This window comes from Chiloscyllium plagiosum, chromosome 7 (assembly GCF_004010195.1).
Source record: "Chiloscyllium plagiosum isolate BGI_BamShark_2017 chromosome 7, ASM401019v2, whole genome shotgun sequence".
In the NCBI taxonomy this organism is placed as follows: domain Eukaryota; kingdom Metazoa; phylum Chordata; class Chondrichthyes; order Orectolobiformes; family Hemiscylliidae; genus Chiloscyllium; species Chiloscyllium plagiosum.
Window position 1 is genome coordinate 35,889,976 of NC_057716.1, and position 25,736 is coordinate 35,915,711.

General features: G+C 44.8%; 2 protein-coding genes across 3 annotated transcripts in view; both read left to right on the top strand.

The window, feature by feature from the left end:
* cps1 (carbamoyl-phosphate synthase 1, mitochondrial) overlaps positions 1-25,736 on the top strand; it is a 730,040-nt gene that overhangs the window by 525,088 nt on the left and 179,216 nt on the right. The gene's annotated exons all lie outside the window — the stretch shown is intronic.
* Positions 3,883-25,736, top strand: part of trpm2 (transient receptor potential cation channel, subfamily M, member 2) — a 179,330-nt gene continuing 157,476 nt past the window's right edge. The window contains exons 1-3 of one of the 2 annotated variants that reach the window (XM_043693432.1): positions 3,883-3,978; positions 13,292-13,403; positions 18,322-18,534. In XM_043693432.1, coding sequence (XP_043549367.1) covers positions 13,401-13,403; positions 18,322-18,534 — 216 coding nt within the window. In that variant the 5' untranslated portion in view covers positions 3,883-3,978; positions 13,292-13,400. The remainder of the gene's footprint in view (positions 3,979-13,291; positions 13,404-18,321; positions 18,535-25,736) is intronic. The other variant, XM_043693433.1, reaches the window with a different exon arrangement.

A 25,736-nucleotide genomic window follows, 5' to 3' on the forward strand; every position in this document is an offset into this window, starting at 1 on the left:
GTGGAGCTCTTCAGGGCATTCTGGGACATCCTGGGGAGCAACTACGCACAGGCCCTGGGGGAGTGAATTACTGACAGAGAGCTGCCCCTTTCTTGATGCAGGGCGGTTATGGTCCTGCTGCCAAAGAGAAAGGGGGACCTTCATTCTTTGAAGAACTGGCAGCTGGTCTCCCTCCAGATTACAAAATCTTCACCAGGGTGTTGGCTTCTCGCCTGGCATCCATGCTGGTCCACAGGATCCACCCTGACCAGTTCTACATGGCCCTGAGCCCGTGGATTCACGACAATGTCCATCTGGTCCGGAACCTGATCCATTTCTGTCGACAGGCTGGTCTGCTGAGCGCCTTCCTGACTATCAATCAGGAGAAGGCATTCGACTCTGCTCAGGACTCTGTGGGCATTCTGGTTCATCTTGCAGTTCGTCGCCCACATTTGTACACTGCTGCAGAGTGTCTGGTTAAATTAACGGGTCCCTGACAGCGCTCCTTCGCTTTGGGAGAGGAGTACGTCAAGGCTGCCCCCTGTCCAGCCAGCTGTATTCCCTGTGCTCGGATCCTTTTCTTGCGGAGGAGGTTGTCGGGGCTGGATCTGCAAGGCACCAACACAGGGGTGGTCCTCTTGGCTAACGCTCATGACATGCTCCTCACTTTCACCCATCCGGCTGACCTGGGGAGGATGCCTGAATACCAGGCGGTGTATTTAGCAGCACCGTTCATCAGGATCAACTGGACAAAGTGTTCCGGACAACTGGTCGGTCCATGGCGGGTGGGCTCTCTGCCAGAGGAGTTACGGGGGTTCAGCTGGAGTATCATGCATCTCCTCTACCTGGGGGTCTACCTCAGCCCGGCTGAGGAATCCTGGCCGGCGAACTGGCAGGAGCTGGAGACCAAAGTCTTGGCTTGCCTATGCCGCTAGATGGAACTGCTCCAAGGTTTTGGTCAGAGTGGTGCTGGAAAAGCACAGCAGGTCAGGCCGCAGGAATTACTCTAAGCGCTATCTTATAAACCAACAGGTGGCTGCCATGCTGTGGTACTGGTTGGTCCCTTTGGTCCCTCCTCCTCGGTTTGTCGCTGACATCCAGAGAACATTGGTTCACTTCGTCTGGAACAAAAAAATGCACTGGGTCACAGCACAGGTTCTGAGTCTCCCTATTGAGGAGTGCGGTCAGTCGCTGATGTGTGTCCACACCCAGTTGGCGACTTTCATTATGGCCGATTGCCTGCCCCTGTTCTGCAGTTATGTTCGGGTCCAAGTGTCCCTAGAGAAGGAGCACCTGGTGTCTACCAACAGGGAGGGGTGGGCACTGCGGGGTGTTGAGTGATATATTTCCCCCTCCCATTCTAGTTTGATTTAATCCCTGCCCTCCCTTTCACTTTTTTGATCACTCAGCATTGCCCTTTGTTGAGGAGGGCACTGCTAGTCACTGGCCAAGAGGGTGTTTCCTTCCTAAAAAAAAACGAAACGTGGCTGATAATATGGCCCCACATTCCTGGTGCAGTCCCAGCAATGACCACAAAGAGTGATGGCAGTTTGTCGGCTGCATGTTATCTGCTTCTCTGATTGGACCAGCATTCTTAGGGACACACCTCTGTCTTTACTTGGATAGAGGCCTAAAGGTAATCCATCCTCCAGTTTCACAGGGAAATTCTGAGGAAAAATTACAAAACATCCCAACAGGCCAAGTCTGAATCCTGGCTTTAGCCTGAGATTGCGGTTGGACGGGAGATTTTACTCCCTTCCTCACTTTAGTAAGTGACTAACAGGTGGTCTTTTAATCGAATCTTCAAACCAGTTAAAGTCCTACAGAGTCATCCTCAGCCTGCCTACATGAAGAGATCACCCTTCTTGAACACGAACTGCTTCAGTCTGCAAAGATCATATTGATTAGATTAGATTACTTACAGTGTGGAAACAGTAAGTAATCGGGTCCATACCGACCCGCCGAAGGGAAACCCACCCAGACCCATTCCCCTACATTTACCCCTTCACCTAACACTACAGGCAATTTGACTTTGCCAATTCACCTAACCTGCACATTTTTGGACTGTGGGAGGAAACCGGAGCACCCGGAGGAAGCTCACGCAGACACGGGGAGAATGTGCAAACTCCCCACAGACAGTCACCTGAGGCGGGAATTGGACATGGGTCTCTGATGCTGTGAGGTAGCAATGCTAACCACTGTGCCACCATGCCGCCCACATGATCTTTGAGGTGGCATGGTGGCTCAGGGGTTAGCACTGCAGCCTCGTAGCACCAGGGACCTGGGTTCGACTCCAGCCTCAGGTGACTGTCTGTGGGGAGTTTGCATATTCCCCCCCCCGAGTCGGTGTGGGTTTCTTCCCACAGTCCAAAAATGTGCAAGTCAGACGGATTGCTAAATTGCTCATAATGTTAGGTGCATTCGTCAGAGGGAAATAGGTCTGGCTGGGTTACTCTTCGGAGGGTCAGTGTGGATTTGTTTGGCTGAAGGGCCTGTTTCCACACTGTAGGGATTCTAATCTCACTGTTTCACTGCCAGACCTCGTGCAGTGTGGCAACTGAGAATAACTCAAGCTCGGCAACAAAGCAGAAGACTGCAGATACTAGAGATATGCAACAAGAACAAAACAGCTGGAGAGCCTTGGCGGCTTGGGCTGCATCTATGGTGAATGAAACAGAGTTAATGTTTTAAGTTGATGACCACTCAGCAGAAGTGAAGAAGGTGTAAATGGTGACATTTTGAAGCCATGATTAGAAGAGAAGAGGTGGGAGGTCTAACCACCAACCCCTCTCCCTAACCCCCTCAAATCCTTTGGGTTGAAAACTCTGACTTATGGCCACAGCTACTTCAGCCCTCCTTGACAGAAAATTATATTTGACAAATAGCCAGTGGGGTCTGACACTTGCATTAACGTGGTAGCCGAGCAAAGTCCAGGATATTTTGGGCAACTAGGCAATACTTTGATAAGAGGATTAGGCCATAAAGTGCCACAGCAGAATTAGGCCATCTGGCCCATTGAGTGAGCTCCGCAAAGATACTGCTGCCGTCCAAGCTTGGGAAAATAATCTTGAGAGACGCAGCTACAAAAGCTAATCATAAAATCACAGTATTCCCGCTATGTGGAAAAAGGCTGATCAGGAAGGCAACGGCCTGGTGGTATTATGGCTGGTCTGTTAATCCAGAGACCCAAGTAATGTTCTGGGGACGCTGGTTCAAATCGCACTATGGCAGATGGTTATAATTTGAACTCAGTAAAATCTGGAATTAAGATTCTAACGATGACCATGAATCCATTGTCGATTGTTGGAAAAACCCATCTGGTTCACTAAGGTCCTTAAGGGAAGGAAACTGCCATCCTTACCTGGTCTGGTTACATGTGACACCTCACCTACAGCAATGTGGTTGACTCTTAACTGCCCTCTGAGCAATTAGGGATGGGCAATAAATGCTGGGCCTAGTCAGTGATATCCTCATCCCATTAAAGAAACCCATCAAGTCCACACTAACTGTCCAAAGAGTATCCCACCCAGACACCAGCTATCCCTCCCTCCACCTATATCTATAACTCTGCATTTACTATGGTTAATCCATCTAGCCTGCACGTTCCTCGACACTGTGGGTCAATTTACTATGGCCAATCTACCTAACGTAAACATCTTTGAGTGGAAACCGGAGCACCCGGTGGACACCCACACAGACCCGGGAGAACACGTCCACACAGTCACCCAAGACTGGAATCTAACTTAGGTCCCTGGCACTATGAGGCAACAGTGCTAACCACAATTCTACTGTGCTGCCCTGATGATGATAATTGATAATAATGCTTGAAAACCAATGCTCCTATGGGATTAGCTCAGTCCATTAAGTGCTGTAAGTGAGTGCAGAGCAGAAAGAAATGCTGCAGCTTTGTAAGCTGGTGCAGAGAGATGCCTCCAGTTGACAGACAGACACAGGAGAATCTGCAACTTCTAGAACTGCTCCTTGGTCTTCCTAGTATCTGTGAGTAAGCTCGATGTATTAAAAAGATGGGTTCGGTATGGGGTTGATGTGCTACCATTTGGTTCAGCTGTTTAGTTACATCCTGCCCTGCTTGGCAAGCACTGCCGCTGACTTTGTGAGAAGGAAGCTCAGAGATGTCCATCTGACCATTTGATGGTCCAAGATATTTCTCCCAGCACAGTTATCCGAGGCACTTTTCACCACAGGGTTCTGTTTCCCAAATATTTCATTTGAAGGACCCTGATGGGATTTGACAGGCTGAGAAAATGTTTTCCCTTGTGGGAGCGACTAAAACCAGGGGTCATGGCTTAAAAAAATAAGGATCGTCATTTTAGACAAAGATGAGGAGGAAGCTTCTATCGTAAAGTGGAGCTCCCAACACAGGAGATCAGTGAAAGAGATTCTGGTTGCAGTGGGGAGGGAGAGAGAGCAAAGACCAACATTCCTATATACTTTGAACATTCACAACCAGGCTCAAAAGCAGGATTGCGCAATTTGATTTGGGCACTGAGGCTTAATTCAGATTGATAAAAGGATAATAGCTTCCATTTGTTAAGATAATCCCTTTTCCACTTTGGGAGTAAACTGATTGCAGTGGACTGTGTAGAGGTGGGGTAGCAACAGGGATGGGAGGCAGGATTGCGGAGTAAGATAAGGGCTGGGAGAAAGGCCCTGTTGACTGCATGCTGCAGCACTGAGGCAAATCACTGGAGTTCCTACATCTTGTTGTTAAGTGCAGCAAGCACGGACAAATTCAGAGCCCACCGCGATGCCCTGTGTTGCTGAATAGTTGGGGGGGAGGGGGAGGGGTGAGTCACCACAGGATTGCTGGCACCCCTGGATTATCCGCATTTGAGAAACCAGTATGAGGAAATGCCGAGGATTATATTCAAGGTAAACAATGAAAGTAATGCTAGGTTAACGTTCATGTTGGACAAAGTCGGTAAACGGCGTATTATGACTTCAGACAACTAAGGTATTTCGTCTCCTCCTCCTAGTCTCCTCCCAGATTCATGTAACCAAGCAACCCCCAAGCAGTCTCCCAGGTGAGAGAATTCTCGCAGCAATGTCGATCTGGTGAGGAAGCCATGCATTACTTCCTTGCCTTTGACCTGTATTTTCTCTCAAATGATTCGAAATCTAAAGCATAATTCCTCTCCATCGGAGTGTACTTGCAGGGTGCGGACACGTAAGTGACATCAAACGATGCCAGTGAAACATGGCAAGCAAAGTAAGTGGCAGTCGTTGGGAATTAGTTTAATGTGAAAGTGGGGTGTGTTCTGTCATGAGTGCTGACCACCTTGGTGAAGATTACCTTTCAATCAGACTTTTAGTCTCTCTCCTCTCAAAGGCTTTGACATGTTTTACATCAGGTATTGTCTGTTAGCAGCAAGGGAAGACGGATGAAATGGTGAACATCTACAACATGCTGTAGTAACATGTCATATTCAATATAAAACCAAAAGGTGGACGCTTACTCTGTGATCCTGCTCGTCTAACTCAAACAGATTCCTGTTGATCTTTCTCATAATTGCATTACTGTGCATTGTTTTCAAGTCACTTAATACCCCTGTCCAAAGCAAAGTCTGTCTCCAATTTGACATACATGTGACTGTACCAGACTTTTCGGGAACGATTCCAGGTATCAGCTGGCATTTCCTTGCAGAGGTTATATCCAAAACCCTGTTCCTCTGTCGTAATTGATACCAAGCCCCATTTTATCCCTTGCACACACTCAACTTCCTTGCCTCTCTGTTTCACTCCCATTTAAGCACACACTGAGTTTAAATTTCTCACACTTGTATGTGAACAAACAAACTAGGAGCAGCAGGAGTCCATTCAGCCCCTTGAGTCTGCTTCTTCATTTAACAAGATCATGGCCTCAACTCCACACTTGCACCTACTCACTATATTCTCTGACTCTCCCTTTAGTCCAGAAACTATCCACCACTGCCTTAGAAATATTCACTGACCCTCCCTCTACTGTTCTCCTGTGATGGAAGCTCCACAGACATTTTACGACAGAAGCCTCCTCCTCATCTTTGTCTGAAATGGACAATCCTTATTTTTAAGCCATAACCCTTAGTTCTAGTCTCTCTCACAAGGGAAAACATTTTCTCAACCTGTCAAATCCCATCAGGGTCTTATGTTTCAATAAGATTACCTTTCATTCTTCTAAACTTCAATGAATACAAACCCTACCTGTCCTTATAAAGTAACCAGTTCATCCTAGGTATTAGTTGAGTGAAGCTTCTCTGAAGTACTTTCAACGCATTTATATGCTTTCCTAATTAAGGAGACCGATACTGTGCTTAGTACGCCAAGAACAAATAAAACGAGAAAGTACTGGAGAAGTTCAACGTGTCTGGCAGCATCTGTGGAGAGAGAAACAAAGTTAATGTTATAAGTGCGTTATGACTTTTTCAGATCATCTGGTGCAGGCTGACCCTCAGTGCAGCATATAACTGAAGCGTTACCTCCCTGTTTTTGTATTCTATCCCCCTCACAATAGACAACATCATTCCCCTTGCTTTCTTAATTACTTGCTGCACCTGCGATACCATCTTCATGGGAGTCATGCACTCAGATGTTAAAATGCAGCGAGACAGCTGCCAGAATCCTGGGTGCATTCTCTCACTGTCTTCTTAACTAAGGCCTGGACAGCATTGCAATCCAAAGGGCACCCCATTAAGTGCCCCATGTGAACTGCAGAGTTATAACCCTTACCCTTCCCAAGTTAAGTCACAAGTGATTAAGTGCAAATCAGTAACTTGTCTTCTTACTCTGTTTGTGTTGTTCACTGTCGTCTGATTAGGATGAAAAAGCAAATTCATTTATTTATAACAGGGAATTTAAAGAAGTCTTAATGTGATTCCATTTGTTAACTGAGCACTACTTATCCTAGGCTGAAACCCTTTTCCTGTTCTGAGCTGAATGTAGCCCACATCCCTCTCACCAATTTACTGACACGCAGTCTAATCGATTTCAATCTAATAATAGCCTCAATATTACAAAGCAGCTTGTTCCATGAGCTTTAATGGAACTTTAATGTCATTAATGGTCTCCCTCTGAAACAGAAAGCATCACTGTGGCAAGTGTTATGATCCCAGGGCAGATGCTGCATTTATATTCCGCCCTGGTGAGGAACCAATACATTTTACTTGCAAAGTAGAGAAAGAGTGAAATCCAAGTGATTTACTAAATAAATCCTTACAGTTCCAACGGTTTTAAATAAACAATAATAAACGTAACCATAAATATAGTACAGCAATGCAACCTACAATCCATGTACAACTTATTTGTAACACCTAAATTTAACATTGTGACAATAGACTGTGACTGAGCACCCCTCACTGTACATTAAACAGCAATGCAATCAGCACAGGTCCCTCAGATCATTACTCTTAATGTTTTTTGGATGATCTGGTCTTGAAACTCCCTCTGAAGAACCACTCTGTCATGGACAATCTCAACAAATACTCCTGTTCTGGCCAATCATGTTCCTTTCTGTGTTCCCCTTGGACTCTGAAAATTATTCTCTTGGACTCATTCTTTGGTGCAACTCCAGGTTTGCAGCCATAACTAACTTCACCAAGCTAGGGCTGTCCCTGGCTTGCCCCTGAGCTCCAGTCTTGTTCAGTCATAGAGTCATAGAGATGTACAGCATGGAACAGACCCTTCGGTCCAACCCGTCCATGCCGAACAGATATCCCAACCCAATCTAGTCCCACTTGCCAGCACCAGGCCCATAGCCCTCCAAACCCTTCCTATTCATATACCCAACCAAATGCCTCTTAAATGTTGCAATTGTTCCAGCCTCCATCACCTTCTCTGGCAGCTCATTGCATACATGTACCACCCTCTCTGTGAAACATTTGCCCCTTAAGTCTCTTTTATATCTTTCCTCTCTCACCCTAAACCTATGCCCTCTAGTTCTGGACTCCCCAATCCCAGGGAAAAGACTTTGTCTATTTAGAGCTGGAAATGTGTTGCTGGAAAAGCGCAGCAGGTCAGGCAGCATCCAGGGAACAGGAGAATCGACGTTTCGGGCATAAGCCCTTCTTCAGGAAGAAGGGCTTATGCCCGAAACGTCGATTCTCCTGTTCCCTGGTTGCTGCCTGACCTGTTGCGCTTTTCCAGCAACACATTTCCAGCTCTGATCTCCAGCATCTGCAGACCTCACTTTCTCCTCACTTTGTCTATTTATCCTATCCATGCCCCTCATAATTTTGTAAACCACTATAAGGTCACTCCTCAACCTCTGACACTCCAGGAAAAACAGCCCCAGCCTATTCAGCCTCTCCCAATAGCTCAAATCCTCCATCCCTCTACTTGTGGCTTTTCAGCCCTCACTTTTGTTTACTGATATATTACCATAACATCCATGACTTTTCCAATGTACTGATTACAACACCAATCTGCCTAATACGTTCAAACTTGGCCTAACATCTGCCAGCATAGCAAATGCTCTTGATGCTCAATTGCTTTCCCTACAAAATAGCTAACACTCAGCACTTCTCGAGGAAGTTTCACTGACTCGATTTTTTTCACCAACTGCCTGTGACCCCACAACTCCTTTTTAGTGACCCCTGAACAATGCTAAGCGTCCAGTCAAAAACATTACGATAGACCCCACTGCTATCCAAGGGCCAAATTAAATGTTTTATCACCTAGCAATGTTTGGAACTGTTTGTTCTGTAATATCTTAAATAGATGTCATCAGACAACCCACAAGCAATAGTTTTTATGTGCATTCTATAAGCATCCCTGAAATATCTGAACAGAGGCAGTATACCGTCACCCTGTATTTATATGTGCACAGTACATGGGCACTGACAGCTAACCGAGAGTCAGTCCTAAGGGTGAAGAGACTCTTTGAAGCTCCTGGTTATCTCTGTCAGCCAGGGCTCCGTGATTCACCCAGATTAACAACCCAAATCAGTACAAGTCAATGCCAATGATATAGGTAGGGAAAGGGATGAGGACCTGAAAAGAGAATATAGGGCATTAAGTTGGAAGCTAGAATGTGGGACGAGCAGAGTCTTAATCTCAGGATTGCTACCGATGCCCTGGGCTCATGAGGGGAGGGGAGTGCAGATGAACACATAGCTGCAGGACTGGTGTGGGAGGGAGGGCTTCAGACATCTGCATCATTGGTGATTTCTTCCTATAAAGGTGGGACTTGTACAAGAAGGACGGGTTGCAGCTGAACTGGGAGGTTTGCTAGAGGTCTTCAGGAGGGTTTAAACTAGATTGGCAGGGGGATGGGAACTGGAGTTACGGATCAGATGATGGAGGAAGTAGTAAATAGCCAGATACAGCGTGTAGAGAATCTGTGAGGAATGATAAGCACTTGAAAGGGTAAAGTTGCAGTCAGTGTGATTGTTTGAAGTATGTCTATTTTAATGCAAGAAATATCAGGAATAAGGGTGAGGAACTCAGAGCTGGATCAGTATTTGGAACTATGATGTTGTGGCCATTACAAAGACTTGGATATCACAAGGACAGGAATGGTTGTTGGATGTTGCAAGGTTTAAATGTTTCAAAAGGAATGGGGCGGGGGGGAGGTAAAAGAGGTAAGGGAGTGGCATTGCTAATCAGGGATAGTGTTACAGCTGCAGAAAGGCAGATCGTTGGGGAGGGTTTGTCCACAGAGTCAGTACGGGTGGAAACAGGAAAGGGGCAGTCGCTTTATTGGGAGTTTTTAACATAATCCCTAATAGCAACAGAGACACAGAGGAGCAGATGGGAAGGCAGATTTTGCAAGTCATGGGTCGTTGTTATGGGTGACTTTAACTTCGCTAATATTGATTGGAACTTCTTCAGTTTAAGTAGTATGGATGGTGCAGTTTTTGGCAGGTGTGTCCAGGAAGGGTTCCTGACTCAATATGCAGATCGGCCGACGAGAGGGGAGGCCATATTGGATTTGGTACTTGGTAATGAACCAGGCCAGGTGTCAGATCTCACAGTGGGACAGCATTTCAGTGATAGTGATCACAACTCCCTGACCTTTACTATACTCATGGAGAGGGATAGGAGCAGATGGCATGGGAAAGTATTCAATTGGAGTAGGGGGAATTACAACGCTGTTAGGCAAGAACTGGGGCATCGAAATTGGGAACAGATATTCTCAACGAAATGCACATCAGAAATATGGAGGTCATTTAAGAAGCACTTGCTATGAGTGCTGGACGGGTTTATCCCACTGAGGCAAGGAAGGGATGGTAGGTTGAAAGAACTTTGGGTGACAAAGGATGTGGCTCATTCCTGAAGAAGGGCCTGTGCCCGAAATGTCGAATCTCCTGTTCTCTGGATGCTGCCTGACCTGCTGTGCTGTTCCAGCAATAAAGTTTCAACAAAGGATGTGGAACATCAAGTCAAGAGCTAGAAGGAACCTTCCTTACAGCTAAGAGGCAAGGATCAGACAGGGTTTTAGAGGGTTATGAAATAGCTAGGAAGGAACTGAAGAATGGCCTTAGTAGAGCTTCAAAGGGGGCATGAAAAAGTTTTAGTAGGTAGGATTAAGGAAAACTCTAAGGCATTTCACATTTATGCGAGAATCGCTGGAGTGAGGGTGGGGATCATGGATAGTGGAGGGAACTTGTGCCTGGAATCGAAGAGGTAGGGGAGGTTCTTAATGATCACTTTACTTCAGTATTCATTACTGAGAGGGACCTTGAAGTTTGTGAGGACTTGTGAAACAGGCTGAAAAGCTTGAACAGGTTGATGTTAAGAAGGAGGATGTGCTGAAAAGTTTGGAAACTATGAGGATCGATAAGTCCACCAGGCCAGACATGATATACCCAAGGTTACTACAGGAAGTGAGGGAAGAGATTGCTGAGCCTTTGGCTATGACCTTTGCGTCCTCACTGTCCACTGGACTAGTACCAGATGAGTGGAGAGTGGCAAATGTTATTCCCTCATTCAAGAAAGGAAGTCGGGATAATCCTGGGAGTTACAGACCAGCCAGTCTTACATCCATGGTGGGCAAATTATTGGAGAGGATTCTGAGAGACAGGACTTATGTGTACTTGGAAAACCATCGTTTGATTAGAAATAGTCAGTATGGCTTTGTGAAGGGCGGGTCATGCCTCACGAACCTCCTTGAATTCTTTGACAATGTGACAAAACACATTGATGAAGCAGTGTAGATGTGGTGTACATGGATTTTGATTAGGTTCCCATGCTAGGCTCAGATATGTAAGGAGGCATGGGATACAGGGAAATCTGGCTATCTGGATAAGAATTGGCTGGCCCATAGAAGATAGAGATTTGGGACGGAGGGGGTGGGCATTATCAGGTTGGCAAACTGTAACTAGTGGTGTACTGCAGGGTCAAGTTTAGAGTGGTGCTGGAAAGGCACAGCAGTCAGGCAGCATCTGAGGAGCAGGAAAATCGACGTTTCGGGCAGGAGCCTTTCATCAGGAAGGGCTACTGATGTGCTACAGAGATCAATGCTGGGACCACAATTACTTACAATATCTATGGATGACTTGGATGAAGGAAGTGAATATGCTATCACCAAGTTTGCAGATGACACAAAAATAAGTGGAATGGTAAGTGGCAAGGATGGCAGAAGAAATCTCCAGAGGGGTATAGACAGCGAACATAAACTTGGCAGATGTGTGAAAATGTGAAGTTATAGGCGTTGACAAAAAAAAAGAACTGAATATTATTTACATGGTGATAGACTGCAGAAATCGACAACACAGAGGGACTTTCTTTCTTCATTCACAGGATGTGGTCATTGCTAACTAGGCCAGCATTTATTGCCCATCCCTAATTGCCTCAAGGCAGTTAAGAATCACATGCATTGCTGTGGGTATTGAGTCACATGTAGACCAGACAGGGTAAGGATGGCAGATTCCCTTCTTTGTCCCTCTCCCTTACATATAAATCACAAAAAGCTAGCATCCAGTTATGGTGGGTAATAGAGAATGCAGTTGGCCTTTATTTCAAAGGGAATAGAATCAATTGGTTGATACCAGATATGAAAGGACTGTCTCATGAGGGAGGTTGAGTAGGTTGGGCTTGTACACATTGGAGTTTAGCTGAACGAGAGGCGTCTTTATTGAAACCTACAAAATTCTTGGGAGGTTTGATAGGGTAAATATGGAGGGGTTATTTCTACTTATGGGGGGAAAGGCTTTAGCCTCTCTGCTTCATTTTTCTTCTTCAGAATTGAGATTCTAAGGCATCTTTCCATTATTTAACCTCACCTTACCAGTTTTGAAGAACAGTCAAATGGACTTGAAATGTTATTGCTGTTTCTCTTTCTAAAGATGCTGCCTGTTAAGTGAAATTAAATAACAAGACAAGATAAGCTCAGTATTATAGCAAGCATGTCAAGAGTAACGCAGAATAGTTCACTGTGTGGAAAACAACTGGATAACATAGATGCCCGAGAGCAGGAAATCAAAGACACTGGATAGATGCCCGAGAGAAGGAAATCAAAGACACTGGATAGATGCCCGAGAGCAGGAAATCAAAGACACAAAGACTGAAGTGGATCTGAGTCATAGAATCTCTGCAGTGCAGAGAGAGGTCATTTGATCCATTTGATCTGCATCACCTCTCTGAAGAGCATCCCACCCAGACACACCACACCCACCTTATCCCTGCAACCTTGCATTTACCCTGGCCAATCCACCTAACTTGCACATCACTGGACTGCGGGGCAAATCAGAACACACAGAGGAAACCCACACAGACATGGGAATGACATGCAAACTCTAAACATAGTCACTCGAAGCTGGAATCAAACCCAGGTCCCTGGCATTTGAGGCAGTAGTACTAACAGCTGAGTCACCAGGCACCCTTAACTCTGTGATTATCTCATAATTTTGCCATTGGGCTGGAAGAAATTCTAATTTTGCTGCAAATCACCTTTCATCTCCACATGAACATGGACTGCAAAATTCATGACCATATTGACTCACCCAATTCTATCAAATTGCAGACTAAATGTCAAATTATTCTCTGCTGCTTTGTACACTGGCTAACTTTTATAAGCTTTCAAAACCCATACAATTTCAGTAGCATTCTTCTAATATCATGATCCCGGGAGCTAGTTTTAATGTTTTCTCTCTCTAAGTCTCAAACAGAAAACAGCAGCATCCAATTTCACTCTGACAAAGTCACAGGGTACATTTCTCCATTAATCAAGATGAAATAACTGTATTAAAATAAATATGATACCCAAAGTCATCCAGAAGTATAAATTCAGAAAAGAGCAATATTTCCTCAAATGTACATACATGTCAAAATTGCATTTTAATTTACTAACATAATCATATTCAAACTTCATTTTCAGGAAGTAAATGAAAATTTGAAGTTATTCCAGCGCCATCAACCATGAGGCAGATATATTTAACTAACAGCAATTCTCAATGTGACTGAAGTTCAAGAACTTTAATAGCTCAATGGTATGACTTTTACGTGCTGACATTCTCCAATGTAACAATATTGAAGTTTTGCACATGGGTGTTAATTCCCCTCACTCACATCCCTCTCCCCTTCCCATCCCTCTTCCCCACCCCTTTCCGTGTCCATCATTCCTTTCCCTCTCCCTCTTTCCTTTTGCTGTAGCATCTGTCCTGGTCACTTTTCCCTTTCTCCTGGTCAGCCATGAAATGCCTAAAATGGGAATGACCAATGAAGCAATGGGTCAGTGATGAAGATAAAAGGATTGAGTTGGGATGACCATGGAATAATTAAGTTGGTGAGGGTGACCCTCCAACACTGGTCATTTGAAAGGATTAGGTTAAGGGTGTGTATGAAAAGATTGGGTTGAGAGTGATTATTGAAGTATTGAGCTCATGGTGACTATGGAAGGTTTGAGGTGGGATGGCTATGGAAGTTTTGAGTTTGTGGTGACTCTGGAAGTGTTGGGTTAGTGGTGACTATAGGAGGGTTGTGTTTTTGGTGACTGTGGAAGGTTTTAATTGAGGGTGAATATGGAAGGGTCAAAAGGGTGATGATTATAGAAGGGTTGAATTGGGGTGAGTAAGGCAGGGTAGGGGTTGGAATGACTATGGAAGGGTTGAGGTGGGGGTAATCATTTGAAGGTTTGGTTTTGACTATAGAAATGGTGAAGTGGGTGACAATGGAAGGGTTGAATTGAGGATGAATACGGAAGGGTCAGGTTGATGATGACTGTTGGGTTCACAGTGATTATTGAAGTATTGAGCTCATGGGTGACTGTGGAAGGGTTGATTTAAAATAACTACGCAAGGGTTGAGCTGGGGTAAATAAGGAAAGGTTGAAGTTGGGATGACTATGGAACAGTTGAGGTGGGGATGAGTATTTGAAGGGTTGTTTTTGACTGTAGAAGTGTTGGTGGGGTGACTATGGAAGGGATGAGGAGGTGGTGGGAATGGAACACTTGAAGTGGGATGAAAATGGAAGATTTGAGGTGTGGGTGAGCATGGAATTGGTGAGATTTGCGTGACCATGAAAGAGTTGAGGTTGGTCTGATTATGCAAGAGTTGGATTGGGAGTGACGGTGGAAAGGTTGAATTAGTGCTGACTATGGAAGTGGTGAGGTGGCAAGAACTTGGAAGGATTTAGTAAAGGGTAGTAATGAAACTGTATTTAATTCAGGAATTGTCCCTGACACCTACAAACCTACTGGCATGATGTAGGCAAGAAAAGAGTGAATGAAGAATCTGGTTATGCCCCCCCCCCCCCAATTGTCAAGTTGCTTAGCCAATCACTGATGTGGATCTGGCAGGCCCGCTCACAAAGCATCCAGCTGTGGTGGCAATAGTTGGGAATAGTAAGGAGGAGAACAAATTCTGGGTTGGATATGTTGATTGATTGTATGATTTTAAAGAATTGAGTATTTAACTGATACCAACTCAAATAAGTCACAACTCAAAAAATGTACATTAAGTCAGACATAAGGGCAAATCACTGACTTGCATCAATAATTATAATAGCCAAAGGATCCAAAAGCATAACACTAACCTGCATTTATATGGCATCTTTAATTTAACATACTAACACATTTCAAGGCACTTTCACAGGCATGTTAACAAGCAGAGTTGTGCACAAAAGGCATTCAGATGGGAAGAAGGAAACTAAAATTTGTCAAAATATACATTTTTACATGCATCATAAAAGAGGAAGGATAACTGGACTCACAACATCGAGGGCAGAAGGGGCTGTGCTGTGTTGTATTGTTCTATGTTCTATGGTGACAATTAGAGAATGAATTCCAGAGTTATGCAATTTGGAAACAGGGCTGAGAATTCAAAATATTATCTATACTGTCCATCATGTAGCCCAGCCATTGTGTGTGAATTGGTCTTGGTGTGCCTTAGGATGCAGACAGAAGCAGTTTGGACAAGGTCAAGCTATGGTGGGTGGATAGTGCTAGGGTTAGATTACAACATGTCCTTCATTTCAAAGTCTTATGACAACTGTAGAGATTATTATTTTCCTATAGACGTATAGGATGTTGCTGAGATCACATTTGGAATGTGATGGAGTTTTTGAGTTTTAGATGCCTTACTTAAGATAGGATATAACCGTATTAGAAACAGTTCAGAGAAGTTTTATTCTGGTACCTGGAATGAGTGATTGTCTTATGAGGGAAAGAGAGACAGAATGGACCTGTATTCATTGGAGTTTCAAAGAATGAGTTAATCTTGTTGAAACATCCTGAGGAAAGATTCTGGGGGAATTTGACAGGATCTGGCTGCTGAGATGAGATTTCCTCTTTGTGGGAGAGGTTAGAACTAGGGCAAAGGGTTTAAAATTGGAGGTCTTCTGTTTAAGTTGGAGATTAGAACGATTTTCTTTTTCTCAGGTGACCATGAGTCTATGGAACTCTCCTCCTCAGAGTGGTAGAGGCTAGGTCATTAAATATTTTTAAGGCAGAAGTAGATAGATTCTTGACTAACAAGGAAGTAAGAGGTTATCAGATGGTTAATAGATTATCAACATAGGAATGTAGACTTGTGGTTATAATCAGATCAACTATGACCTTTTGAATAGTGGAGCAGGCTCAAGGAGCTGAATAATCTATTTCTGTTCCTAATTCAAATGTCTGTATATATTGTTAAGATATATATGTCACACAATCTTGATCAGCACTTTGAGTAACCACAATAGAGGGGAGACAAAGTTAAAAATCACACAACTCCAGGTCATAGTCCAACAGGTGTATTTGGAAGTACCAGTACTAGTGGGGCAGGATCATAAGACACAGAATTTACAGCAAAAGATCACAGTACCATGCAATTAAAGTGATATATTGAACCATCCTAGATCGCTGTTAAGTCTTTCATCTTTTAGAATGGGTTGCAGGTATTGCTTCATTAATATGTAAACCTCAGAACTACTTTTACCTCACATTCTCAAGATAACTTAAGGTTTTATAAAAAGTGGCGATATCTCAGCTCAGACAATGTATTAAAGGTGTGAGGTTAGAGTTTGTCTGTATCCTAATCTTGGGTCAGACTGGTTCTATTTCCAAAGTTGGAATTTATAAAATATTCTCTGGATTGACTGCCTGCATTGACTTACCTGCACATTGCTTTTTGAGCAAAAATAGAATGTATCTACAAATACAGTTCTGCAAATGCAAATTTACTCACAGAATTATATGTGAATATGCACGTGAGGGAAAGAAAGAGAAAGTGTGAGTGTGAGTGCACGTGAGAGAGTGTATGTTTGCATGGGTGCATGCTTGGTAGAGTCTGTGCATGAGTATGACAGAGTATAAGCCTGTGAGAAGACATGTGCTTGGGTGGGAATTTGGGAGGAGTATATGTGTGTGTCTGAGAATGTGTGTATAAAAAAGGGTCCGCATGAGTGTCTGAGTAAGTAAGAATGTGTGTGTACGTGTGCTTGTGTGTGTGAGAGAGAGGGTGTATAGTGTATTGGGGTGACCTGCAGTGCGATATGAACCCACGGTCCCGATTGAGGCCATTCTTGTGTACCAAACCTGGCTATCAGTACCCATGTTCGGTATCCATTACACTATATACACAAGCACACATGCACACACACCCTTAATGTACTCACACAATCACAAAGACCCTTCTCATACACACAAAAGTACATTCCCCCAACCCTCACACTCATGCACACACCCTCTCACAGGCTTATACTCCATCACACTTACACACACACTCTACCAAGCATGCGCACATTTTTTTTTAGATTAGATTACTTACAGTGTGGAAACAGGCCCTTCGGCCCAACAAGTCCACATCCATGCAAATACTCTCTCTCTCTCTCTCTCTCTGTTTGTCTGTCTCTCTCTCTGCCCCTCACGCGCACACATATAATTCTGTGGGTGAATTTGCATTTGCAGAATTGTATTTGCAGATACATTCTATTTTGCTCAAAAAGCACACAACCTTCAGGCAGTCAATGCAGGCAGTCAATCCATATAACATTTCATATGGATTGGAACTACTTTGGAAATAGAACTAGTCTGACCCAAGATTGGGATACAGACAGACTCGAACCTCACAACTTTAATGCATTGTCTGAGCTGAGATGTCACTTTTTTAAAATAAACCCTTAAGTTATTTTGAGAATGTGAGTTAAAAGAAGTTCTGGGGTTTACATATTAATGAAGCAATACCTGCAACCCATTCTAAAAAAGAAAGACTTAACAGCCATCCAGGTTTGTTCAATGTATCACTTTAATTGCGTGGCACTGTGATCTCCTGCTATAAATTCTGTGTCTTAGGATCCTGCCCCACTATGCAGCCCTCTGGAAGCTACTACTTCCAAATAAACCTGTTGGACTATAACCTGGCATTGTGTGATTTTTAACTTTGCCCACTCCAGTCCAATACCAGCACCCCCACATTATAATGGAAGGGTGGGCAATCCAACCCTTGTCAGCAGGGGTGGGGAAGAGGAAATGGGTGAAAGTGACATGGAGATAAAAAAGATTCAGCAAGAATTTTAGGGTAATGTGCAAGTAGGAATCCTATGGAATTATGTCTTGACTACACTCTGTATAATGTTACTTTCAATTGAGCATAGCATCAGGTAGGATATAAATTTACATATTTGGCAAACTCTCCTTGTTACCACTACACAATCTTTCTATAGTTACTTCTCTTCTGAGCTTTCCTTCTGTCTCACCTAAGTCACCATTACTCTATTCCACATATTGTCCCTCCCTCTGATGCTGCGCTGAAATCACATTGCATGGTCTCCCACTCAAACTCATTATTTCTTGGCCTTCCAGAATTTTTCCCTACTTTCAGTTCTCCCACACCATTGCGGAGTTGTAAAGAAAATGTGGTGGCCGTTGATTTTATCTTCACTCCATGTGGCATTTTAATTCTGATCAAACTCCTTCTTTGCCAACAGGATGGGGAATTGACCATGAGTAAGAAGGCCACATCGGCTAAACGGAAGTCCTCTACTGAGGAGCAAAACACCAACCAAGTCCACCCTCTTCGAGCCGAGCTCTACGATCAACGCAAAACCATGCTCAACACTGATATGCTGAACATCATTAAAAGAAGCCCTAGTTTCATCAGGACTGGACAAAGCTCAGCTAAAATCGTCTCTGCAGAGCAGGTAGAGTTCATGGCTAATTGAGTAATTTATGATCTGATTCTAGTGGTGATTATGTGGTTATGAAAGACAGTGCTATTGGGGTAATTTCAACTTTATATCCTTTCTGAAATAATGAAACCAAAACTACACACACCTCCAGTTGGTAGTCTCACCAGTGCCCTGCACAACTGTAGCTAAACATCCCAACTTTTAGATTCCATTCGTCTTGCACTAAATGTGATTTTTCTTCCTAATTACTTGCTGTATCTGCGAATGATTTGTGAATCATCTAGCCATCCATTCATCCACTTTCAACCCTCCCAGCACTGAAACGGTAAAGGTTAACATGGATTGTGAAGATCCCTCAACTGTTTCTAATTAAACTCTGCCATGGTTACTACTGTGGTCGGGGAGCCAATGAGAACAAAGAAAATATACAGCTCAGGAACAGGCCCTTCAGCCCTCCAAGCCTGAGTTAATCCAAATTTACTGTCTAAACCTATCACCCAATTCCTAAGCATCTGCATACCTCTGCTCCCCACCTACTCATGCATCTGTCCAGATGCGCCTTAAATGAATCTACCATGCCTGCCTCTACTACCTCTGTTGGCAATGTGTTCCAGGCACCTACCACCCTCTGTGTAAAGTATTTTCTGCATGGATCCCCCTTAAACTTTTCTCCTCTCACCTTGAATGCGTGACCTCTCATTATTGAATCCCTCACCCTGGGAAAAAGCTTATCTCTGTTCACTCTGTTCACCCTTCATGATATTGTAGACCTCAGACAGGTCCCCCTCAATCTCCTCTTGTCCAATGAAAACAATCCTAGCCTATTCAATCTCTCTTCATAGCTACCACCTTCTATACCAGGCAGCATCCTCGTACACCTTCTCTGCACCTTCTCCAAAGCGTCCACATCCTTTTGGTAATGTGGCGACTAGAACTGTACAGAGTAATATAACTGCGGCCGAACCAATGTCGTGTACAATTTTAACATGACCCGCCAACTCTTATATTCAATACCCCGTCCGATGAAGGCAAGCATAACATATGCCTTCTTGACCACTCTATCCACCTGTTCAGCCACCTTCAGGGGACAATGGACCTGCACTCCAAGATTTTTCTGCTAATCAACTTTTCCCAAGGCTCTTCCGTTTACTGCATAACTCACTCTCGAATTAGACTTCCCAAAATGCAGCACCTCACATTTGCTTGGATTGAACTCCATCTGCCACTTTTCCGCCCAACTCTCCAGTCTATATATATTCTGCTGTATTCTATGACAGTCCCCTATGCTTTCTGCTACTCCACCAATCTTCATGTCATCTGCAAACGTATTGATCAGATCAACAACGCCCTCTTCCAGGTCATTTATGTATATCACAAACAACAGTAGCCCCCGCACTGATCAATGTTGTTAGATTTTTGCAGAGCTTTCCATGTTTAGCAGCACACAGGCTGCCAGAATGAACAGATATATAGCTCGTGTAATTTCCTGTGGTAAATTGTGAAATGATGCACTTGAGCAGCAACAGCATGGATAAGCAACTTAATGTAAAGAACTTTATTCTGAGAGGTAGAGGGGGCATAGGGGAGCATATGCAGAAAGCCTTGAAGGGTCAGGCTACATTAATAAGGTGATTACGAAACCTGCGATACTTGGCATTGTCAATAAAATCAAATGCAACACAATATCAAGCCAGTGCTGTAATGTGAAACCTGTGTTTGTGCAGGTTTCCTCCAGGTGCTCTGGTTTCCTCCCACAGTGCAAAGATGTGCAGGTTAGTTGGATTGGCCATACTAAATTGCCCATAGTGTCCAGGAATGATTACCTAGAGGGATAGGATAGGGGGCTGAGTGGGATGCTTTTCAGAGGGTGAGTGTGGACTCGATGGGCTGAATGGCCTGCTTCCACACTGTACAGATTCGATGATCTGTTCTATGACTTGAAACTGGAAGAGGATTGCACTGGAACCTTCAAGGGCAATTGGGCAGGAAGTTGAAGATAATAAATTTTCAGATTAATAGGGACCATGTTGACAGCAACATTAAGTGAGACAGCTCATTCAAATGACCGGGTAGGAGCAAATTACTGCAGATGTTGGAATCTGCATTGGAAACGAAAGTGCTGGAGGTCACAGTGGGTCAGGCAGCATCCATGGAAGGAATTTTCACAAGGAATAAAGGGATATGGGGAGACTGCGGGTAAGTGGCGTTCAAATGCCCATCAGCCATGATTGAATGGTGGAGTGGACTCAATTGGCCAAATGGCCTTACTTCCACTCCTATTTCTTATGGTTTTATGGAAAGAATGCAGGCTAAAGTTGATGACTCTTCATCAGACTGACATGATGTGTGGAGGGGGGCAGCAATAGTTGGGGAGGGGAGTAGGGAGTAGGTGGGGGAGAAATAATGTTGATAGTTCAAATTAAGTGATCGGACTGTAAGAATGGCAGAACTGCCAGACTGGAAAGAACAGACAGTCCCACTGGAGTGGGGGGGGAAGGAGAGAGAGGACATGGTGACAAAGAATGTAACAAGTAAAGCAAAAAGAAAGGGAAGATATGGAAGTGGGTTCAGAATCCAAAAGTGTTGAACACATATTAAGCTCAGAAGGTTATAAAGTGGCGAGTCTAAAGATGAGATGCTGCTCCTCCAGTTTTCGCTGGAGCGAATTGTTCTGCCTTTCTCACATTCTGATTATTTAGATTAGATTACTTACAGGGTGGAAACAGGCCCTTCGGCCCACCAAGTCCACACTGACCCGCCGAAGCGCAACCCACCCATACCCCTACCCCTACATTTACCCCTTTAACCTAACACTATGGGCAATTTAGCGTGGCCAATTCACCTGACCCTGCACATCTTTGTGACTGTGGGAGGAAACCGGAGCACCAGGAGGAAACCCACGCAGACACGGGGAGAACGTGCAAACTCCACACAGTCAGTCGCCTGAGTCGGGAATTGAACCCGGGTCTCTGGCGCTGTGAGGCAGCAGTGCTAACCACTGTGCCACCGTGCCGCCCAACATCAACATCACTTCTCCCTAAGAAATCCACATCCCCACCACCCCCAACCCCTTTCACCTGACCTGCTGTGAGATCCTGCATTTTTTGTTTTCAGTCACATCGACCCTCTGAAGAGTAACCTACCTGGATCCATTCCCCCTACCCTCTTCCTTTACATTTACTCCGACTAATGCACCTAACCTACGCATTCCTGAGCACTCTGGGTAGGTTAGCATGGCAACTCATCTAACCTGCACATCTTTGGATCGTGAGCGGAAACTGGAGCACCCGGAGGAAACCAATGCAGACAGGGGGAGAATGTGCAAACTCCACACATTCACATGACCAGTCTGTAAATGATGGATGAATGATGTTCTTGTCTATAAAACACAATGATCCCATGAGAAACTGTGAAAACAAACAAAGTCCTGAAGCTGATATGGTATTGTTTAGAAATAGACAATGCTCCCACCTCAAAGCACCATCAAATACTCATAATTTTTCTCATAAATGTGACAGGCAGAGCACAGCACTGTCAATATTATCAATATTACCTAGATGAATCAATGCATAAGTAAGTTGAATAGTGGGGCACGGTGGCACAGTGGTTAGCACTGCTGCCTCACAGTGCTAGAGACCCTGGTTCAAATCCCGCCTCAGGCAGTCTGTGTGGAGTTTGCACATTCTCCCCGTGTCTGCGTGGGTTTCCTCTGGATGCTCTGGTTTCCTCCCACAGTCCAAAAATGTGCAGGTTAGGTGAATTGGCCATGCTAAATTGCCCGTAGTGATAGGGGAGTGGGTTGTGGGTCGGTGTGGACCTGTTGGGCCGAAGGGACTGTTTCCACACTGTAAGTAATCTAATCTAATAACTATTAAGGGAACATTATGAGTTAGATATAGCATAAACTCCCAGGAAACAATTCCAACAATCAGAAAGCAGACAGAGCAAAACTTCTCTTTCCAATCAAATTCCATTATATAAAGCATTGCGTGGGGTTCGATACAGAGTAAAGCTCCCTCTACACTCATCCCATCAAACACTTCCAGGACAGGGACAGCATGGGGTTCGATACAGAGTAAAACTTACCTCGTCCCTTTTAAACTGAAAGTAAAGATCTCTCAAAATTGTCCCCAACAAGAACACCCATTACAGGCACAGTACGGGATTAAATAAAGAGTGAAATTCTCTCTACACTGTCCCCATCAAGCACTCCGAGCACAGCTACAGCACAATGCAGAGTCAAGCTCCCTTTTAACTGACCCCATCAAACACTCTCAGGTAACAAAAACTTGCAGACGCTGAGAGCATCTGGAGTTCAACAGCACACCATGGGACAAGGAAAGGATGCAAACAATTTACAGAGAGGTATTGGTAGATTAAGTAAATAGACATAACATTGGCAAATGGAGTATAATGTGAGAAAATGTGAAGTTGTTTATTTTAAAATGGAGAATAAAATAACTGTGTTATTTAAGTGGAGACAGACAGGAGATTCTGTGACTACAAATGGGAAACCAGGATGGTGTGTTGCTACCCGGGTGCCAGGGTCCAGGATGTCTCAGAGCAGCTGCAGAACATTCTCAAGGGGGAGGGGAGCTGCCAATGGTCATTGTGCACATCGGAACAAATGACATAGGGATAAGGTCCTGCAAAGCAATTGTAGAGAGCTAAGAATAAAGTTTAAAATCAGGCCCTTGTCGGCGATAATCGCTGGATTTCTTTCAGTGCATGTGCTAATGAGGGTAAGAACAGGAGGGTAAGGCAGATGAATCCATGGCGAAAGCATTGGTGCAGGGGGCAGGGAGTCAGATTTTTAAATAATTGGGATTTTCCTGGGGCAGGGGTGACCTGTTCAAGAGGGAATGGGTTGCAACTGAACTGGAGGGGAGCCAATATGACGGCAGTCAGGTTCACTAGTGCTGCAGGGGAGGGTTTAGACTACATTAGTGGGGGGAGGGGGTGTGGGGGCAGGTGCAGGGGGAGGTGGGGATCCTCAATATTAGGGAGGCAAGTGCAAGGCTTGAAGGAGGTACAGTATTCAGAAACAGTAAGTTGAAGAGACAGGTCAGGCTGGAACACGACAGGCAAGGAATGCCTGTTGGATTAAATTGCATTTATTTCAATGCAAGATGGGCTGATAGGTAAGGCTGATGAACGCAGGGTGTAGATAGGTACATGAGACTAAGATATTATAGCCATTGCAGAAACGTGGCTAAGGGAAGGACAGAACTGGCAGCTTCATGTACTGGGCACAAGTGCTTTAGATAGGACAGAGATGATAGAAAGAGGGGAGGAGGAGTTGCATTTCTGATTGAGGCGAGTATCACAGCAGTAGTCAGAGATGAAATAACTGAAGGATCATCCAGTGAGGCTAAGAAATAAGAAAGGGATGGTGATGTTTGTTGAGGTTGTACTGTAGGCCCCCAAATAGTCAACGGGAATTAGAAGAACAAATATGCAGGGAGATTGGAAGACTTGCAGGAGCAATAAGGTTGTCTTCGTAGGGGACTTTAATTTCCCTAATATAGACTTGGACTACCAGAGTGTTAAGGGTTTTGATGGGGTGGAATTTGTTAAGTGCATTCAGGAAAGTTTCCTCAAACAGTATATCGAGGACCCTATTGGGGAAGGGGCAAAACTCAACCTTGTCTTGGGAAATAGGGCAGGACAGGTGACCGAGGTGACAGTGGGGGAGCACTTTGGAACCAGTTCCATAAATTTTAAAATAGTTATGGACAGGGACCAAACTGGTCCACAGGTTCAAGTTCTAAATTGGGGCAAAGTGAATTTTGATGGAATTAAACAGGAGCTTGCAGGGGTTGACTGGAGTAGCTTGTTTGCAGGCATAGAGACATCAAGCAAGTGGAAGGCCTTTAAGAGTGAGATCGCTAGAGTTCAAGGTCTATATGTTCCTGTAAGGGTACAGGGCAAGATTGGCAAGAATAAGGAACCCTGGATGACAACAGATTTTCAGGCTTTGACCAGGATAAAGGAGGCCTGGCTCAGATACAGGCTGCTGGCATCAACTTCGCCAACATGTTCCACCCTGACTTTAAGTTCACCTGAACCATCTCGGACACCTCTCTCTCCTTCCTGGACCTCTCTATCTCCATCAATGGTGACTGACTCAACACAGACATCTTCTACAAATCCACTGATTCCCACAGCTACCTGGACTACACCCCCTCCCACCCTGTCTCCTGTAAAAACATTATTCCTTATTCCCAATTCCTCCGCCTCTGCCGTATCTGCTTCCAAGAGGACCAGTTCCACCACTGAACACACCAGATGGCCTCCTTCTTCAAAAAGCACCATTTCCCCTCACACATGGTGAATGATGATGCCCTCCAGCATATCTGTTTCACTTTCCGCACCTCCTCCCTCAGACTCTACCCCTCCAACCCGCATCAATGACAGAGTCCCGTTGTTCCTCACCTTCCATTCCACTAACCTCTGTATACATTGCATCATCCTCCGCCATTTCTGCCACCTACAAACAGATCCCACCACCAGGGATATATTTCCTTCCCCACCCCTCTCTGTGTTCCGTAAAGACCATTCCCTCAGTGACTACCTAGTCAGGTCCACGCCCCCCACCAACCCACCGTCCCCTCCCGGCACCTTCCCCTGTCACCGCAGGAATTGCAAAACCTGCGCCCACACCTCCTCCCTCACCTGCATTCAAGGCCCCAAAGGAGACTTCCACATCCGTCAGAGATTTGACTGCACTTCCACACATCATTTACTGAATCTGTTGCTCCCGATGCAGTCTCCTATACATTGGGGAGACAGGATGCCTATTTGTAGAGTGCATCAGAGAACATCTCCAGGGTACACGCATGAAGCAACCCCACTGCCCCATGGCCAAACATTTTAATTCCACGTCCCATTCCGCCAAGGACATGCAAGTCCTGAGCCTCCTCCATCGCCAAACCCTAACTACTCTATTCTGGATTAGTGGTGCTGGAAGAGCACAGCAGTTCAGGCAGCATCCGAGGACAGGCAAAATCCGAGGACAGGCAAAATCGATGTTTCGGGCAAAAGCCCTTCATCAGGAATAAAGGCAGACAGCCTGAAGCGTGGAGAGATAAGCTAGAGGAGGGTGGGGGTGGGGGGAGAGTAGCATAGAGTACAATAGGTCAGTGGGGGAGGAGATGAAGGTGATAGGTCAGGGAGGAGAGGGTGGAGTGGATAGGTGGAAAAGGAGCTGGGCA